The 19,850-nt window shown below is 51.1% G+C and overlaps 1 protein-coding gene across 1 annotated transcript; it reads right to left on the bottom strand.

Moving 5' to 3' along the window:
- Positions 1-2,151: 2,151 nt before the first annotated feature.
- Positions 2,152-17,580, bottom strand: MTX1 (metaxin 1). Its single transcript, XM_015419128.1, has 8 exons — positions 17,452-17,580; positions 13,220-13,289; positions 11,369-11,448; positions 10,334-10,426; positions 8,736-8,918; positions 8,018-8,094; positions 5,883-6,037; positions 2,152-2,517 (listed from the first exon to the last, which is right to left on the bottom strand). The coding sequence occupies exons 1-8, from the start codon at positions 17,530-17,532 to the stop codon at positions 2,297-2,299; spliced, it is 960 nt and encodes a 319-aa protein (XP_015274614.1). The 5' UTR covers positions 17,533-17,580; the 3' UTR covers positions 2,152-2,296.
- Positions 17,581-19,850: the final 2,270 nt, after the last annotated feature.

Genomic DNA, 19,850 nt, shown 5'->3' with positions numbered 1-19,850 from the left:
TCCTAAATTCCAGGGCATCCCAAAGGTGCCCCTCCTTGGCCTTCCCTACCCACCCCACAATGCAAGGTCGTGCCCTGCCCAATGCTCCCTCTAAGCTGTGGAGTCTTGTGTGCAAAGATTCTACTTTGGGAGCGACTGGCATTAAAGCTGTGAGCGAGCCATTTGGCTGCTGCATCAATTAGTTTCCTCTGGAGCCCATCCTCCCTGAGCTGAGACAAAAATGGGTGAGGCGGAGGCTAAAGAACTGTGAGCTGGCTCAGACTAACTCAGCCTAAAGGGAACACTGGCCCTGCACACCCACAATTTCTGGAGACACAAGGATGCAGGGCGTCAGGCTACGGGGAAGAAAGAGGAGCATTTTAATATATTCCTGCAGCATTTCTGTTTTTAAACACAGCCATACATGCCCCTCAGACTTTCCAAGGGGCTGGTTCCAAATCAAAAGATTAATCCAGATGATTAAGAAAACACTGTGCCAGTTTTTTAAAAAAGAACACAGACGACTGAGAGGAGATATAACCATCTTCACATATTTGAAAGGGTGTCACACAGAGAATGGGGCGGAGGTTGTTTTCTGTTGCCCCAGAAGGTCGGTCCAGAACCAACGGGTTGAAAATAAATCAAAAGAGTTTTCAGCTAAACATGAGAAAGAACTTCCTGACAGTCAGGGGTCATTTCGTAGAAAAAGAGCTAGGGGGACTCATTAGCATAACTCATTAGCATATGCCACACCCCCTGACATCACCGGAACTGTGTCATAAGGCCACACCAGTGGAAGAGGCTTCCTTGGGATGTGGGGGGGCTCTCCTTCTTTGAAGGTTTTTAAGCAGAGGCTCGATGGCCATCTGACAGCCATGCTGATTGTATAAACTTAGGCCAATCACGAGAGGGAGGGCAGGAAGGGTCGCCTCAGTGCTTAGTTCTCATGGCCCTTTCTTAAATGCCCAGGGAAATACCATTCACCACTTTGAGGTCAGAAAGCAATTTTCTCCAGGCCAGTTTGGTCAGGAATCCTGGAGGGGTTTTTTTTGCCATCTTCTGGGCATGGAGCAGGAGTCATTGGGGGGGGGGTATTTGTGAATTTCCTGCATGGTGCAGGGGGTTGGACTAGATGACCCTGGAGGTCCCTTCCAATTCTATGATTCTGTGATAAAACAGGCCCGTAGCCAGGATTTTGTGGTTTGTGGGGCAATTTTTTTTCCTGGTGGGGCTGACGTTCTCCCTGCAGATCTCTAAATTGCAAGCTGTCAACAACTTTAGATGACAGTTCTCAGCTGCTGCAAGTTAATCACTTCTGCCAACCTAACCAACCATTCTGATAACAAGCCGGCAGGTGGGGGTGATGACTTCTATAGTCAAGAAAGCTCACACTTAGGCAGAAAAACTCTCTTAAAGGAGACCAGTTTCTGACACAGAGTTGGAAGGGATCCCAGAGGCCACGTACTTCAACCGCCTTGCTCAGTGCAGGAATCAGTCAACGACAGCACCCCACTCCACTTAAAGGAGCACACCCATTTAAAAATGTTTTTAAATGATTGAAAAAAGCATTTGCTGGAGAAATTCTTGTGGGCCTCTGCCTTTAAGAAGAAGAAGAAGAAGAGAAGAGATTGGATTTATACCCCGCCCTTCACTTGGAGTCTCAGAGTGGCTTATAAACTCCTTTCCCTTCCCCTCCCCACAACAGACACCCTATGAGGTAGGTGGGGCTGAGAGAGCTCTCTTGAGAACTGCTCCTGAGAGAACAGCTCTGACAGAACTATGTCTTGCCCAAGGTCATCCATCCAGGTGCAAGTGGAGGAGTGGGGAATCAAACTTGGTTCTCCCAGATTAGAGACCACACATTTAACCACGACATCAAACTGGCTCTCAGTTTGGTGTAGTGGTTGAGTGGGGCAGAGCCCCCAAATGCCCCAGCATAGCTACGGGCCTGAGATAAAACACCTTCAACTCTTTTTAGTTGAAACAGAACACAAAAGAAATTGTTTAGTGCAGAAAAAAAAAAGAAAGACTCCATACCAAAGTGCTGTGGACTCCCAAAAACCCAGTTTCGCCCATGCTCGGATTCTCTGTTTCACATCCCCCAAAAGAAAGAAACGGCTGAGGACCAAAAGGCTGGAGAAGACACAAACTGAGCCTCAGAGGATTCACGTGGATTTATTGGCTTCAGTTCCCCACCCCCACCCCGGACTCTGGAATGGATAAGTGGAAAAAGTCTGAGGAGACGGGTGGGCCGGTCCTGGCCAGGTACAAAACAGTCCGTGGAAAGATGACGGCGCACGTCTTCCGCCTGTGTGCGTCACTCCTCTTCCTCCTCCTCTTCTTCCTCCAGGTTGATGGCACGAGGCCGTAACTGGCTCGGCACCTGCCTCTGGACAGAGACGATGCCGCTGAGGAAAGCGTAACCGATCATGGCCGCCAGCCCCACCAGCACGGACAGGATCTGGTTCCGGCGTTTGTAGGGGTCCTCCTCGGCCTCGTCGCCGGTGGCTGCCTTGGGAACCACAGGCGGGGGGTCACCTGAACAGAAGAAGAGCCGTGCTGGATCAGACCAGTGGTCTATCAAGCCCCACATCCCGTCTTAACACACTGGCCAACCAGCTCCTCTGAAGGGCCAACAATAGGACAGAGGCCGAGGCCTTTTTCTTATGTTGCCTCCTGGCACTAGGATTCAGAGGATTACTGCCTGTGGGGGTTCTCTTTAGGCACCATGGCTCATCTTTGATCAATCTGTCTCATTCTCTTTTAGAGCCATCTATGCCCATGGCCGTCACTGCATCCGCTGGCAGCAAATCCCACATTTTAAGCATTTGTGGAGCAAAAAAGTACTTGCTTTTGTCTGTCCTGAGCCTACTGCCCATCACCTTCACTGGACATCCTAGTACTTTGGGAGAGGGAGAAAAAAAATTATCTTTGGCAACTCTCTCCACCCCGTGCCATCCTTATACTAATAGTGAAAGGCGCCCCCTGCGTGCGGATATCTAAATCCGCACATCGGGGCCACCTGGGGGGCAGGGAGATTTTCGTGCACATGTGGGGCGGTCCCCAGGTGTGCAAAAAAATCTGAAAACTGCAAAAAAACTATCGGGGGGATACTTAAATCCCCCCAAAAGTGACAGAGCGTCCCCTGCGCATGCGCAGGGAACGCTCTGCAAACGGCCTCGCTGACGCTTGGGGGGGGGAGATCGAGCCGGGGGAGGGTGGAGGAGACGGAGGGGAACTGGCGGGCTCTGCAAACGGCTTCGCCGACGACGACGCTTCGGAGCTGGGCGGGGGGGGGGAAGCGCCACAACCCGCCTGCTGCCTTCCTCCGACCCGCCAAGCAGGCGTTGGCGTCTGCCACAGTCCCTCCTCATTCACCAGGCACACACCGGCAGCACCCGGATCCCCTCCGCTCCCTTCCTACACATGCTCGCTCTGCACGCGGGATCACGCAGTCCCCCTCAAAGAACCTGGCTCTTTGCAACGCGAACAATCACTGCTAAATCACTGCAGAAAAACTGCTTTCCAAACTTTCACCCTGAGAGCAAAGAGGACCAGACTCTGTAGGGCAGATATGGTGGGAAGGGTTGGGTTTTTTTAGTTCCGTGGCAGTGCAGCTACTTTGCCTGAAGGAGTTCCCCAGTTCAATCCCCAGCAGGTATTTATTTATCATTTAGAACATTTCCCATGCCACCTCTTCAGAGTCCTGCTCGCGGCGGCGGCTTACAATTAAAAGCCACAGTATAAAAAACAAGAAGCCATTTTTTAAAAACCAGTTTTTAAAAAGAAGAAGAAGAGATTGGATTTATATCCCGCCCTTCACTTGGAGTCTCAGAGCGGCTTACAAACTCCTTTCCCTTCCCCTCTTTCAGGAACAGCTGTGTCAGAGCTTGTGACTCACCCAAGGTCACATCAGCAGGTGCAAGTGGAGGAGTGGGGAATCAAACCCGGTTCTCCCAGATTAGAGTCCACACACTTAACCACTACACCAAACTGGTAGTATTCATAAAACAGAAGCAGAACATTCAAAAGCCGATAAGATAAAAACCCCAATTAAAAGCCTTTACAGCCAGGACTAGCAACTTGCTTTGGCACCTAAGAGAAAGTAGAGTAGGTGCCAGGTGAGCCCCGAGGGGGAAGGGAGTTCCAAGTGCGAGAGGACACCACAGAAAATGCCCTGTCCGTAGTCACCAGTCGCCTCATCTCTGAAGGTGAAGGGGACAGACAGCAGGGCTTGAGAGGAAGATCTTGACTGGCGGGATACAGTACAGTACATATACAGTAAAAGGTTCTCAGGGACTGGGAGACAGGTCCTTCCCTGCCAATCAGAACAGACCATGCTGAGCTAGATGAACCAATGGTCTGGCTTGGCATAAGGCGGCTTCACGAGTTTATATAAGAGGTCCACAGCTAGAGCTATGTGTATCTTGAGATTCTGTAGAAACCCCGGGCAGAATATCATCGTGGTCACAGTCAGTGTTCCCTCTAAGCTGAGTTAGTGTGAGCTAGCTCAGTTTTTTAGCCTCCGGCTCACAGATGTTTGTCTTCGCTCAGGAAGGATGAGTCCAGAGCAAACTAATTTATGCAGTAGCCTAATTGCCTAAGTAGTGACAGACTTCACGTTCCTGGGATCCCAGATCACCGCAGACTGTGACAGCAGCCATGAAATTAAAAGATGCCTGCTCCTGGGGAGGAAAGCGATGGCGAACCTAAACAGCATGATAAAAAGTAGAGACATCACCCTGCCAACAAAAGTCCGCATGGTCAAAGCAATGGTATTCCCAGTAGTCATGTATGGCTGCGAGAGTTGGACTATAAGGAAGGCCGAGCGCCGAAGAATAGATTCTTTTGAACTATGGTGCTGGAGAAGACTCTTGAGAGTCCCTTGGACTGCAAGGAGATCAAATCAGCCAATCCTAAAAGAAATCAATCCTGACTGTTCCCTGGAAGGCCAGATAATGAAACTGAAGCTCAAATACTTTGGCCATCCAATGAGAAGGGAGCACTCATTGGAGAAGAAGACCCTGATGCTGGGAAAGACTGAAGGTCAAAGAAGACGGGGACGGCAAAGGATGAGATGGTGAGACAGTGTCACAGATGCAACGAACATGAAATTGAGCCAACTTCAGAGGACGGCGAAAGACAGGAGGGCCTGGCGTGATCTGGTCCATGGGGTCGCAAAGAGTCGGACTCGACTGTGCGACTGAACAACAAAAATTGCTCATTCACAGCTTTAATGCCGGTAGCTCACAAAGTTGAATTTTGGCTCACAGGACTCCACAGCTTAGAAGGAGCATTGGTCACAGTTCCCCATTTTGAAAAAAAGAAGCAAGTTTCTAGTCCTGGCTGTGAAGATATGCTTGAAAAAAATGCAGATCTCTGAAGCCGGACGGACAGGTGACTCAGATCTCCAGTAACCAGGGGACGGGGCTTTGATACTCCAAGCAGCTCACCGCCTCTCCCCAAGATGAGCAGGATCAGTTATGCAAATGAGAGGAAGCTTGCAGAACTGTGCAGGTTGCAGAATCGGATGACCCACTGCAGAATTTAAATTGTTTGTATAACGGAGAAAAAAAACCCACAAAACCCTGCACGTGGGCTTTCCCCTGGATCAAATGAGGGTTGGCTCCTATGACTCTTTTTCACGAAGACTTCCTCTCAGGGAGAAAGACTTCCTCCGCTGAAGACTTATTTCTGAGGGAAAACTTTCCCCCTCTGATGGAAAAAAAGCCTTTCTTTCACAAAGGAAGTCCTTCTCAGTTGAAGGAAGACTTGGTGGAATCCAACGCAAACTATCTTTGGGTCCATCCCCAAAGTGTTTGGCCTCCTCGCTGACCCTTCTGAGTGTGGAAGCCGACAATTCCCTCACCTCCCGTCTCCCACACGGCGGGAGCGGCCCTCACCTTCATCCCAGGGGAAGTAGAGACTCAAGATGGTCATGCAGTAATTGCAGAGATTTGGTAAGGTCTTCAAGTGCTGCTGGAGCTTCCCGTTGGGCAGCTTGGCCTTCAGGAGAGGGGCCAGATGGCTGAAGACAAAGGCATCCAAGGAAGCTGGCCTGAAAGAGAAAGAAAATGGGACACACTGAGAACATTCCAGCTCGTTTGGACTGGGTAGTCTGGGAGGAGAGCATGGGCTTGCAACTGTCCTTTCTGCTTCATAGGAAAGTCAAAAAGGAAACAAAGTTATCATCTGTGTGGGGAACGGTTGCCTACTTTTCTCGGCCTCGCGACCAATCTTTGGCCTCCTTTGGCCTGAAAGTTATCATCTGTGTGGGGAACGGTTGCCTACTTTTCTCGGCCTAGCGACCAATCTTTGGCCTCCTTTGGCCTGAAAGAGAAATAAAATGGGACACTCTGAGAACCCCCAGCCCGTTTGGACCGGGTAGTCTGGGAGGAGAGCATTGGCTTGCAACTGTCCTCTCTGCTTCATAGGAAAGTCAAGAAGGAAACAAAATTATCATCTGTGTGGGGAACGGTTGCCTACTTTTCTCGGCCTAGTGACCAATCTTTGGCCTCCTTTGGCCTGAAAGCTATAGACTGTGTGGGGAACGGTTGCCTACTTTTCTCGGCCTAGCGACCAATCTTTGGCCTCCTTTGGCCTGAAAGAGAAAGAAAATGGGACACTCTGAGAACCCCCAGCCCGTTTGGACCGGGTAGTCTGGGAGGAGAGCATTGGCTTGCAACTGTCCTCTCTGCTTCATAGGAAAGTCAAGAAGGAAACAAAATTATCATCTGTGTGGGGAACGGTTGCCTACTTTTCTCGGCCTAGCGACAAATCTTCGGCCTCCTTAAATGCCTTTACCTCAGAGACAGCCTGTGAAAAGTTCTATTTTATTGTGTTGTTTAAAAATCCCAACCTTCCTCCAAAGAACTCGGGGCAGAATATATGAGGTGGGGTTTTTTTTGCCCACCCCTCATAACAGCCCCGTGAGGTAGAAGAGGCTGAAAGAAAGAGTAGCAAGGATTTTGAACCCGGTTCTAGCTGAATTATTTCATACCCGATTGCTTAAAAAGCCCCTGATAGGAAAAGCTGATAGCATGAGAAATAAAGATCATACATGCAAGGAAAGTGAGGGTGAGTTCATTTCCCCTTGTATCCCCTTCCCCATGCTATTTTCTCTTTCCTTCCTTCTTTCCTACCCACCCACCTCCTGGTAGCCCCATATCCTCTCCCCTTTCCCTGCTTCCTTCTCTCCTTCCCACCCACCAGCCAAACTACCTTTTATCTGGCCCTCTTTTCAGCAATATTAATTTATTTACTTCATTTATAATACAACTTTCTATGCAATGGGGACCCAAAGAGGTTACGTCATTCTCCTCTCCTCCATTTTAATCCTCACAACAATGCTGTAAGCTAAGTTAGGCTGAGAGAGAGTGACTGGCCGAAGGTCCCATGGCAAGCTTCATTGGCATAACGGGGATTCAAACCTGGGACTCTCAGATCCTAGTCCAACACTGTTACCACCACACCGGCTATACGCAGCAGCTGTGGTTGAACAGTAGCAAGCAGCCAGGCCTGGGTGAGTCATACAAGTCTTGTGGTAGCAAGTTTCCCAGCGGTTGCCTGGCTGTGATGAGTCCCCCCTCAAGACCAAAACATCCCTGGAAAGCCCACCCCAACCTGCCAACATAAACCAAGGCATGGAAGCTGGCAATACTGTTGTAATTGCCTAGCAACAGCCACTAAGGTGTCAGAGGGCACTTGTTTCTTAAAGCTACAGGAACTCCTCCTATTTTATCTGTGGGGTTAACCCCAGTTAGCCTCCCCAGTGTATTTTTTTTCTTGAGATTTCAGATTTTTCTGCAAACTCGGGGCTTTCCTCAGGTTTGTAGAAAGATCTGTCTGGTCTATTCATGGCCCTAATATCCAGATTTAAGTATCCACAGATGGGGCATTGTTGAGAATTAGAAACATCGACGTTAATAAATATGTTGCCCTTGTCACCACTGACCCAGACTATCTGCACCACCACCACCACCCCTCAGCAGAAGGCCTCCGCCATCAACTCCCACGTGCCATTCCGCTGGCTACTTACGAGTCTCCGAAAAAGAACTTCTGCCTCCCAAGGCGCTGGGACAGGAGTGTCAGGCACTCGCAGGCTTCCCGGTACAGCTGCAGGGCACGGAGAAAGTCACTGTGTCAAAGCCCATCATGACTCACACCCTATCATGAAACGTATGTACACCTGAGCACACTCCAGAGAGGCACACCTCATGCTTTGCCAGTCCCCTTCTCTAAGTCATAAACTTTGTTAGCAGAGTTGGGGTTGGGGGGGCAGACAGTATCCTGCTGTGTGAGGGTGGTGGGGAGTCAATCAACCCTGATCAGTTCCCGTCTTTCCTGTAAATTACTCGCCCCCACCATGGTTTCCTGCTGGGCTGATGGGAATTGTAGTTTTTGTGATCTCCCAGATTGGACTGAAAGACTAAGACAACTCAGATTCACATAGAATCACAGGTTTTTAAAAACATAGCTTTGGCAAAAGCGGCCACCACAGCATGAGGATCCTCACTTGTGTGACCGAAGGTTAAGCTACGGCAGCCATTTTGTGGCTTGCTCCGCCTCCTGCGGCAGCCATTTTGTGGCTGTGCCCACCAACTTGGATCAGAATTCCAAGGATGCCCACAGGTTCAAAAAGGTTGGGGACTCCTGGGCTACCTGAGATTGCAACTCCTGTACCCTACACCAGGGTGACGGGCTTCCAAACGGCTTTTTTGGCCAGAAGGATGGCCGGCCAGAGCGATCCCGCTCACCTCCTTCTCCAGCACCTCCTCGTTCTCCAGGAAGTTTTCTCCGCAGATCATCTGCAGCCGCTCCAGCTGCCGCTTGTGCATGCGGACCGGCAAGAAGAAGTTCAGCGGGAAGGGGATGGCTTTGGCGTACCACTTCCGCGTGTGCTCCACGTAGTTTTTGGCATCCACCCAGAACGTGTGGATCTGGGAGAGGGAAAAGTATGGCACTGGGACCTCCAATACGGCCTGGTTTTGTTGCCTTTAGCCAGGCCGTATATACTCCAAGGTTGCACACTTATTTAGAATTTGGCATAATGCACAGAAATCTCATCTTGAGTCCCTTCTGCACTTCACAGCCCCGTCCCCCGGTGGTGGTGGTGGTGGTGGGAGGTGCTATCAAGTCACAGGCAACTTCTGGTGACCCTGTAGGGTTTCCAAGGCAAGACATTCAGAAGTGGCTTAAGAACATCAGAAGAGCCCTGCTGGATCAGACCAGTGAGGGTCCATCCAGTCCACCATCCTGTCTCACACAGTGGCCTCAACCATTTCCCCTGGAGGGCCAACAACAGGGCAGAGAGGCCGAGGCCTTCCCCTCATAAGAACGTCAGAAGAGCCCTGCTGGGTCAGACCAGGGAGGGTCCATCTAGTCCAGCATCCTGTCTCACACAGTGGCCTCAACCAGTTCCTCTGGAGGGCCAACAACAGGGCAGAGAGGCCGAGGCCTTCCCCCCATAAGAACATCAGAAGAGCCCTGTTGGATCAGACCAGGGAGGGTCCATCTAGTCCAGTATCCTGTCTCACACAGTGGCCTCAACCAGTTCCTCTGGAGGGGCAACAACAGGGCAGAGAGGCCGAGGCCTTCCCCCCATAAGAACATCAGAAGAGCCCTGTTGGATCAGACCAGGGACGGTCCATCTAGTCCAGCATCCTGTCTCGTCCAGTGGCCCCAACCAGTTCCTCTGGAGGGCCAACAGACAGTGTATAGTGGCCGAGGCCTTCCCCTCATAAGGATATCAGAAGAGCCCTGCTGGATCAGACCAGTGAAGGTCCATCCAGTCCACCATCCTGTCTCACACAGTGGCCTCAACCTGTTCCCCTGGGGGGCCAACAACAAGAGGGGAGAGAGGCTGAGGCCTTCCCCTCATAAGAACGTCAGAACAGCCCTGACGGATAAGAGCACTACATCCTCTGGCAGCAAATTCCACATTTTTATCGTTCTCTGGGTAAAGCAGTATTTCCTTTTGTCTGTCCTGAACCTACTGCCCATCAGCCTCATTGAATGCCCTCGAGTTCTAGTCTTTTGCAAGAGGGAGACAAAGTTCTCTCTGTCCGCTCTCTCCACCCCATGCGCAATTGTACAAAGCCTCTGTCACGTCCCCCCTTAGTCGTCTCTTTTCTGAACTGAGAAGTCCCAGACTCTTCAGCCATTCCTCATGAAACGGCGGTGGCTTCCCATTGCCCGCCTCTGCGTAGAGACCCTGAACTTCCTTGGCGGCCTCCCATCCAAGTACTAACCAGGGCCGACCCTACTTAGCTTCCGAGATCTGACGAGCCCCCCGCCCAGACCCGCCCCCTCTGCACACACAGAATCTCCCCCTGCTCTGACCTGGGGAACTCACCAACACGGGCAGCAGCTTCTTCTGCAGCAGAGACACAAAGGCGAGCGTGTCGGCCCCCTGCCGGGCCGAGAGGTCGTAATCCGCATTGAATTTCTAAAGCCGGAAGGAGACACAGTCAGGTCAGGGCTGGGATGGTGGCAGCCACGCACCCTCCCCGCCCCCCCCCCCCAGCTAAGTTTCTGTTCTCAGAAAAAGCATTTGAGGAGCCAACAACGAGGCTCATTCGTTAGGAGGGATGGATGCAAGGGAGGGAGTGCTGGGGGGGGGAGTGGGCGGAGCCACTCCATCACAGCAGAACAACCTCGTCTGCAGCAGTCAAGCATCGTGGGAGCATCGGCCCAGCGCTGCTCTCTCTCCAGTCTGCCTATGTGGGTTTCAATGCTCCCTCTAAGCTGTGGAGTCCTGTGAGCGAAAATTCTGCTCTGTGAGCTACCGGCATTAAAGTTGTGAGCGAGCGATTCAGCTGCTGCATGAATCAGTTTGCTCTGAAGCCATCCCTCCTGAGCGGAGACAAAGATGTGTGAGCCAGAGGCTAAAAAACTGTAGCTGGCTCACACTAACTCAGCTTAGGGGGAACACTGGTGGGTTTTCCTCTGCACACACACACACACACACACACCCAGCCCATAGGGCCTTGCAGTGAGGATACAACAACTCGGATCTTACCAGCTGCTGCCCTTTATACAGTTTCTATCTCCGGTACCTGGCATGGCGTTTTATGGCACACATGGCCCAGCCTGACAAAGTGACATTTATGTCAGATTCGGCCCTCATAACAAAGGAGTTCGACACCTCTGCTCTGAGGTGCCGCTGGATTCAAAATCTGGCTGGCACTGCGCTGCAATTCTCAACACGTCACCCTTAGTTCTGTTCGCTTTTGGGTGGGGTTATGTTGTCCAATCTAGGGGTCTCTTTCCTTTTTCCAGATCTTGAGCTCGAACATTCCTTCCTCCTCTGGTGCCCAGGGGCATCAACAAACGCCTGGAGTCACCAGCCTGGCCGGGGATACAGGGGCGATTCTCCCGGGTGCCGTACCTGTTTCCTGAGATGGGTAATAATCTGTTGCGTATCCGAGAGGACGCCCTCGTCCTTGGTCCTCAGCGCTGGGAGGGTCCCTGGAAACAGATGCAGAACAGAGGCGGCAGTCGACATTTTATCACCTGAAGGAGGTTTTTGGGGAAGGGGGATTTCCAAATTGTTTATTCCCCGAGCCCAAATTTATTTATTAAGATACGAAGGAGAGAAGTGATTGGATTTATACCCTGTCCTTCACTCGGCGTCTCAGAGCGGCTTACAGTCTCCTTTCCCTTCCCCTCCCCGCAACAGAAACCCTGTGAGGTAAGTGGGGCTGAGAGAGTTCTTTTGAGGACTGCTCCTTAGAGAACAGCTCTGACAGAACATGTGACTGACCCAAGGTCACACCAGCAGCTGCACGTGGAGGAGTGGGGAATTAAACGCTGTTCTCCCAGATTAGGGTCCGAGCTCTTAACCACTTCGTCAGACTGGCTCAAAAAAATTGTATCCTGCCTTTCTGCCCACACAAGGGCCACCAATGTGAGTATCGATTTAAAACACACGTGATATAATCACATTATAAAACATAAGAACATAAAAAGAGCCCTGCTGGATCAGACCAGTGAAGGTCCACCTAGTCCAGTATCCTGTCTTGCACAGTGGCCAACCAATTTCTCTGGAGTCCAACAACAGGGCAGAGAGGCTGAGGCCTTCTTTGATAATAACATAAGAAAAGCCCTGCTGGATCAGACCAGTGAGGGTCCCTCTAGTCCAGCATCCGGCCTCACACAGTGGCCTGAACCAGTTCCTCTGGAGGGCCAACAACAGGGCAGAGAGGCCGAGGCCTTCCCCTCATATGAACGTAAGAAGAGCCCTGCTGGATCAGACCAGTGAGGGTCCATCTAGTCCAGCATCCTGCCTCACACAGTGGCCTCAACCAGTTCCTCTGGGTGGACACAACAGGGCCTGGAGGCTGCAGCCTTTCCCTGATGTTGCTTCCTAGATCTGGGATTTAGAGGATTAGTGTCTCTGAATGTCGAGGTTCCCCTCAGCCACCATGGCTAGTAGCCATTGATAGATTTATCCTCCATGAATCTATCTAATCCCCTTTTAAAGCTGTGTATTCCTGTGGAATAACCGTAACACAGTAAAGTGAGGCCTCCCAAATATAAACCGGGGTGTAAATAAGCCTCAGGTGGAAATAAAAATCTGACCTTGTAAACTGACCTAAAGGCAAGGGCAGATATTCTAGAAGCCTCAACCTGGTGAGAACTGAGCCTGCTCTTTCCCGGTTTAACCCCCAAGTCCCCTCTTGTCAGAGTCCTGGGGCCTCTTCCAGGTGCCCAGCTCCTGGTCAGGGCCTTCTTGGTTGTTGCTCCTGCCCTTTGGAACCAGCTCCCTGATGAGGCCCGCACTCCACAGGATCTTCCTACGTTCTGCAGGGCAGGTAAGACCATTCCATCTGGCCTTTGGCTAAATTTCGTGCAATTGCCCCCATGCCTGTACCTGGCTACTGCTGTTTGGCTTACTCTCTAGGAATCTAATAATCATCTTTAATGTGTGACTGAAGATAAGCTGAGGCAGCCATTTTGTGGCTGACTCCACCTCTTGCAGCAGCCATTTTCTTTGGCAGCCATTTTGTGGCTGTGCCCAACGCACCGTGTCAGAATTCCAAATGTGCCCACAGGCTCAGAAAAGGTTGTGGAGCCCTGTCTTAAGGACAAGAAGCATCCTTTCCTTTCAAAAGGCAAAAACTGAGAGGGTTTTCTACCTGACATTGCCTGACGCGAATGCTATCAAGCGGTACCTGTTGCTGAATTATCATCTCCTTAATCCACCCTAAAGGCCTCCTTCTTCCCTCTGAAATGTTACCTGAGGGGCTTCGCCAGGGGTTGGCGATTTTGTGAACCTTGAGAGGCGCTCCTGTGAATCGGGCGTAAGTCTGGAAAGGAAAGAGGGAGAGAAAATTGAGTCGGGCTTGTAGGTCTTTGGGAGTCTTTTCCAGAAGGCACAGTGGAAATAACAATTGTTTTTCAATAGGGTTTCCTAAGAACATCAGAAGAGCCCTGCTGGATCAGACCAGTGAGGGTCCATCTAGTCCAGCATCCCGTCTCACGCAGTGGCCTCAACCAGTTCCTCTGGAGGGCCAACAACAGGACAGAGAGGCCAAGGACAACATCAGAAGAACCCCGTTGGATCAGACCAGTGAGGGTCCATCTAGTCCAGCATCCTGCCTCACATAGTGGCCTCAACCAGTTCCCCTGGATGGCCAACAACAGGGCAGAGGCGCCAATGCTTTCCTCTGATGTTGCCTCCTGGTTTAGTGCCTCTGAATGTGGAGATTCCCCTGTCGCCATTGATAGATTCATGGAGGATAAATCTATCCAATCCCTATTTAAAGCTGTTTATTCCTGTGGCCATCACTACATCCTCTGGCAGCAAATTCCACATTTTAATCACCCTCTGTGTAAAGTAGTGTTACCTTTTGCCCGTCCTGAACCTACTGCCCATCAGATTCACTGGATGCCCTCAAGTTCTAGTATTTTGGGAGAGGGAGAAAAATTTTGCTTTTTCAGCTCTCTCCACCCCACGTCAATTGATGCATCAGATTAACCACGTTAATAACTTTCTGATTTCTCTTAAAAGCACTCCATTTAGCAGAAGTACTTGCAAAATGGAGGCATCGGGTGCCATTTTGTTTATTTAATCTCAGAGCCGGAAGGGACCATCAGAGCCATCTGGTCCAATCCACTGCCAGAGCAGGAACTACAACTATAGTATCCCCACTGCTGGACCTCCTGAGGGCCCCTGGTATTTTTGGCCACTGTATGACAGAGTGTTGGACTGGATGGGCCATTGGCCTGATCCAACATTGGCTTCTCTTATGTTCTTAACAAGTAGGTATCCAGTCAACACTTCAAAACCTCCAGAAAGAGACATTTTCCTCCTCAGCCACACAGAAGGGAATGTTTCTTTCGAAGGGCCTTGTGTGACATACGCACACAGCATCAAAAACCGCAGAGCGGTCGGGTTAGAACAGATAAAAGGAAGTACTTCTTCACCCAAAGAGTGATTAACACATGGAATTCACTGCCACAGGAAGTGGTGGCGGCTACAAGCATGGACGGCTTCAAAAGGGAATTAGATAAGCATATGGAGCAGAGGTCCGTCAGTGGATATTAGCCACAAGGTATAGATAGGGGCTCTGGGGCAAATGATGCTCTGTCTTCTTGGTGCTTGGGGGGGGGGGGTCAACAGTGGGAGGGCTTCAAATGTCCTGGCCCCACTGCTGGACCTCCTGATGGCACTGGTATTTCTGGCCACTGTGTGACACAGAATGTTGGACTGGATGGGCCTTTGGCCTGATCCAACGTTGGCGTCTCTTATGTTCTTATGTTCTTAAATGAGGTGGTCTTCCTTATAAACCACAGTGCCCTCATGGGCTTCACAAACTTTCTCATCATACGATCAGGTGAGTCAGTATTATTGCTGTATCGAAATGTCTGAACCCCACGCCAATGACAAAGGTAGAAAAACCAGGCCACCCACAGACAAGTTAGGGGCCTTGATATATGCACAGGGTGTGTGTGTGTGGGGGGGAGACTCTCCTTAGCTCAGGAGTTGCCAACATGGTGTGTGTGGGTGCCACATCACCCTTCTGTGGCCTGCCAATTCTTTTAAAGACGTAGGCGAGGCCAAGTAAGGCTTTTGCCTGACAAGGCTTCTGATTGGCTATGTGGATTTTTTGTGTCTGAAGTTGAGCGGCGGCAGCCATTTTGTGGCTGGGTCTGCCTTTGGTGGCAGCCATTTTGTTGCTGGGCCCCCCATGACGTGTCAGAATTCCAAAGGTACCTGTAGGCTGAAAAAGGTAGGGGACCCCTGTTTGAGATTTATAGGAAAAAACGAACTGGTAAATTAACCAAAAGATTAAACAAAAAAGAAGAAAATGTCCTGATGGGGACTGAAAATGCCCTGGGAGGAGGGAGACGGGGAAGGAGAGGGAGATGGAGAAATCAGCCAGGTTTGGTGTCTAAAAACCCTTAGAATCCCACAGGGGAAGTTCTGAGAGGTGCATAATTCTGCATGAACCTCCGCTTTGTTATCCTGATATTGCAGAAGAAGGCTGAGAGATGTGTGTTCATGCTGAAGCAAGATGGGAACTCCAGAGTTCCTGAGGTAGGTTTGTTGTTGTTCAGTCGCACAGTCGAGTCCGACTCTTAAAGACCCCATGGACCAGATCACGCCAGGCCTTCCGGTCTTCTACCATCCTCTGAAGTTTGCTCAATTTGATGTAGGTATCAGTGGCTTAACCACTGCACTGTTTTATGTACATGTAATTGATGGAGTCATCAATCTACCCCGTAAAGACGACACAGAGAAGGAGGAGGAGGAGGAGAAGGAGGAGGAGGAGATTGAATTTATACCCCGCCCTTCACTTGGAGTCTCAAAGTGGCTTACACTCTCCTTCCCTTCCTCTCCCCACAATAGACATCCTGTGAGGTAGGTGGGGCTGAGAGAGCTCTTTCGAGGATGGCTCTTGAGAGAACAGCTCTGAGAGAACTGTGACTGTCCCAAGGTCACCCAGCTGGTTCTCCAGATTAGCGTCCACTGGTCTTAACCACTACCAATATTTCTTTAACTGAGCAACAGCCCTGTTTTATAAAGGCTGAAACGAAATGCTTTAACACAGGGCTCTCCAATCTCTTTGGGCACTTCTGGAATTCTGACATGGGGGAGTGGACACACCTGGAAAATGGACACCTCGGGGCGGATCCACATACACAGGAAGTCCAAGAGCTGGGAGACATGAGGAGCAGTTTTTAGAAACACACCGGGAAAGAGGAGTGGGAGAGAGAATAAAACCAGCACAGTGCTGCCAAAATTATGTTATTTTAATGTGCCCTGCTGGGCAGAAGTCCCACCCACTTTTTAAAAACACTTGGCGGGAGCCAGGAAAGGTGTTGGCAGACATGATGGTGCCCACCGGCACCTGTTGGGGGAATGGGGACCCCTGCTTGAAGATCTCATTTTTAATAATCGAAGTTATCCTGGTGTTGCTTTGTTATGCTAATATGGAATAAACAAGAAAAACGTAACACACTGGAATTTATTGCTGACCACGGAAAAGTTTAAAAAGGGAAGTTTTGTTTTGTTACCAAAGACAGCCATATATATTCTCCTGCAACAAAGGGATTGGTCTCATGCCCATACAAAAAGCTGTCTCATCTAATGGAGGGATCTTTGACTCTCGAAAGCTTCTAGGAGAGCCACTTTGGTGTAGTGGTTAAGTGTATGGACTCTAATCTGGGAGAACCGGGTTTGATTCCCCACTCCTCCACTTGCACCTGCTGGGTGACCTTGGGCAAGCCATAGTTCTGTCAGAGCTGTTCTCTCAAGAGCAGTCCTGGAAAGAGCTCTCTCAGCCCCACCTACCTCACAGGGTGTCTGTTGTGGGGAGGGGAAGGGAAAGGAGTTTGTAAGCCGCTCTGAGACTCCTTTGGGTAGTGAAGGGCAGGGTATAAATCCAATCTCTTCTTCTTCTTCAGAGCAGTGGGCAGCCAAGTGTGTCCCAAAGGCAGAAAAAGTGAGCACATACAAAGTGCCTCGGTAGCCCCAGCACGGTTTTACCTGCCTAAGGCTAGAAATCAAACAGGTGAGGGTACATTTTTTTCAGCATGGAGATTAAATGCGGGGGAAGAGACGACAATCAAGCAGTCAGCAATCAAGCAGGCGAAGCTGCCGTTTTAGCAACGAGACGAAGAACGTGTGCATTCCCGGGCGGGGGAGGTATTAAGCAGGCAGGAGTCGAACCGGTGTGAAGCGCGTCCTACCACTGAGATCCCCCCTGCTTCTTTCCGGCCCCTCTTAAGAGGCGCAGCAACGAGGCCAGAAGGTGACGCCGCCAAACTCTCCTTGAGCTGCCAGCCGGTTCAAACGAGGCTCACCCCCAAGCCCCGAGACAGTCCCCTCTGCCCGGGGAAGGTTGCATGCAAAGAGCCCCGAGTTCTGGGGAGCCCCTGCGCCGCCCAGGCTGGGGATCGCCCCGGAGAGGAGGCGCCGCAGTCGCCGGCCGCCTTCGCTCGCCCCTCCCGGCCTCTGCTCACCAGCACCGTCAGGCAGTCGGGATCCACCGAGGGCAAGCCCCAGCCCGGGGCCCAGCAGTACAGCTCCATGGGCGCCGCCATCTTCCAGCCCTCCCGACCCGGAACAGCACTCCGGCCGCCGGCCCCGGCGATGCGCTCCGCCTCGCCAAAGGCGCGCCGCCCGCCGGTGCGCCCGCCTGCCTCGGCGCACAAAACCCAGCTCGCTCCAGCGCGGCAGGGAAGTCCGGGCTTCGCCCCGTAGGGTTGCCAGCTCTGGCTTGGGAAATACCTGGAGACTTTGGGGGAGGATCCGGGAGAGAGCGAGTTTTGGGGACGGGAGGGGCCGCCTCCGCATGGTACTGAAGCAGCCGCCTTCTCCAGGGGAGCTGATCTGAGATCATTTGTAAACGCAGGGGATCTCCAGGTTCCACCGGGAGGCTGGCAACCATATGCACTGGGGCTTCCTCTCAGGTTGCTGTGCGTTGGCTTGGAGCCCCGCGACGCGTGCTTCTTCGGAAGTGAGGCCTATTGACGCATACACAGTTTACCGCAGATTTTTCAGAGTAGTCCTGTCCTGAAGCCTGGATTCGAATTCTGTGCTTGCGTTTCGCGCCTTACTGAGGCAGGGGAACCGAGTTGCAAGGATCAGTGCAGAGCAATGAATCCCATATAGCAGGAGTGTCAAACATAAGGGGGGGGGGGGCAGAACCGCCTGGTCCACGGCTCTTACCTGACCAGCAAGCAACTGGTATGTATGGAAATACAAGGTACTCCCCCTTGGGGGGAAACCTAGTCTTGCATATGAGTATAAATACAATTATTGGGGCTTTTGTGGGCTCCCCCAGTCAATCAATTGCTTTCCCTGCTGGAATAAATTTTGAGTAAAAAAACAATATTGTTAATTGGGTTTGCCTGTGTCCTTTATAAAGTTTATATCTCTGGTACCTTACATTACCTTTTATGGCACACATGGCCCAGCCCACTAAAGTTACGTTTATGTCAGATCCAGCCCTCCTAACAAATGAGTCCAACATTTCTGCCATATAGAGTGTTGCTCACTGCAGGTGGGGGAAATTCCTGGAGATTTGGGGGTAGAGCCTGAGGAAGATAAGATATGGGCAGGGCGCAATGCCTTAGAGTCCCCCCCACGAAGAAATCATTTTCTCCGGGGAACTGATCTCTGTTGTCTGGGGATCACTATTAATTCTGGGAGATCCCCAGGCCCCACCTGGAAATTGGCAGCTCTAATTCCACAGGATGCGATGGGGTTCACTCCCAGGCAGGGCTCTTTTTGTAGAAAAAGCCCAGCAGGCACTCATTAGCATAATAGGCCACGCCCAACAGCCAAAATCCATTAGCATATTGGGCCACACCCCCGACAGCACAGCTCGTTGGCATATTAGGCCACACCCCCATGTTACCAGAAGGGTGCTCATCCAGCCACGCCCACCTTTTGCTTCTTATTCTGCTTACCTTGTTTGTTGTCAAAACCCAGGCCTTTTTTTTTGTAGCAGGAACTCCTTTGCATGTTAGGCCACACCCCTAATGTAGCCAATCCTAATGAGTTTCTGCTGTTGGGTGTGGCCTGTTATGCTAATGAGTTCCTGCTGGACGTGGCCAATTTAGGAGCCAGCCGGAACTCCGTTCCTGTGCGTTCCTGCCCAAAAATAGCCCTGCTCCCAGGTGTGTTTGACTTGCAGCGTGGAAGTTGTATCCGGAAGTAAGCCCTACAGAGGTGGGGTTGCCAATTCTGTCTTGGGAAATTCCTGGAGTTTTGGGGTGGGGAGGTGGAGCCTAGGGAGGCAGGGTTTGGGGAGGGGAGGGTATAATGTCATAGAGTCCCCCCACCCTCCAAGTATCAATCCATCGCCTGTTGTGTTGTGGCTTCCTCTTTTCCTGCTGCCTTCAGCTTCTCCTAGGATTGTTGTCTTTTCCAGTGACTCTTGTCTTCTTCTAATCTGACCAAAGGACAATAGCCTCAGTTTAGTCATCTCAGCTTCTAGGGAGCGTTTAGGCTTGAGTTGATCTAGAACCCATGTATTTGTCTTTTTGGTGGTCCACAGTATCCATGAAACTCTCCTCCAATACTGCATTTCAAAGGAATCAACTTTCTTCCTATCAGCTTTCTTCATGATGTTCTTTAGTGAAATACAAATATCGGGTCCAGAAGTACCATAGAGACCCACAAGATTTTCAGGGGGAGCCCTGACCTCTATTGTCCTGCCAAGCCCGATCTCGTCAGATCTCGGAAGCTAGGCAGGGTCAACTCTGGCAAGTACTTGGAAGGGAGACCGCCAAGGAATACCAGAGGCAGGAGGCGGGGGCAGGCTTTATTCAGCCACTTCTCTGAATACAGGCCCCCAAGTAGGGGTCAGTCTCCAGAGGCCGCTGTGACTTCCAGGTGCACGCCCACTCACATG

This window comes from Gekko japonicus, unplaced genomic scaffold (assembly GCF_001447785.1).
Source record: "Gekko japonicus isolate JY-2015 unplaced genomic scaffold, Gekko_japonicus_V1.1 scaffold25, whole genome shotgun sequence".
Classification (NCBI taxonomy): Eukaryota; Metazoa; Chordata; class Lepidosauria; order Squamata; family Gekkonidae; genus Gekko; species Gekko japonicus.
The sequence above is the reverse complement of the archived record's forward strand: the minus strand, read 5'-3'. Positions and strand labels throughout refer to the sequence as shown.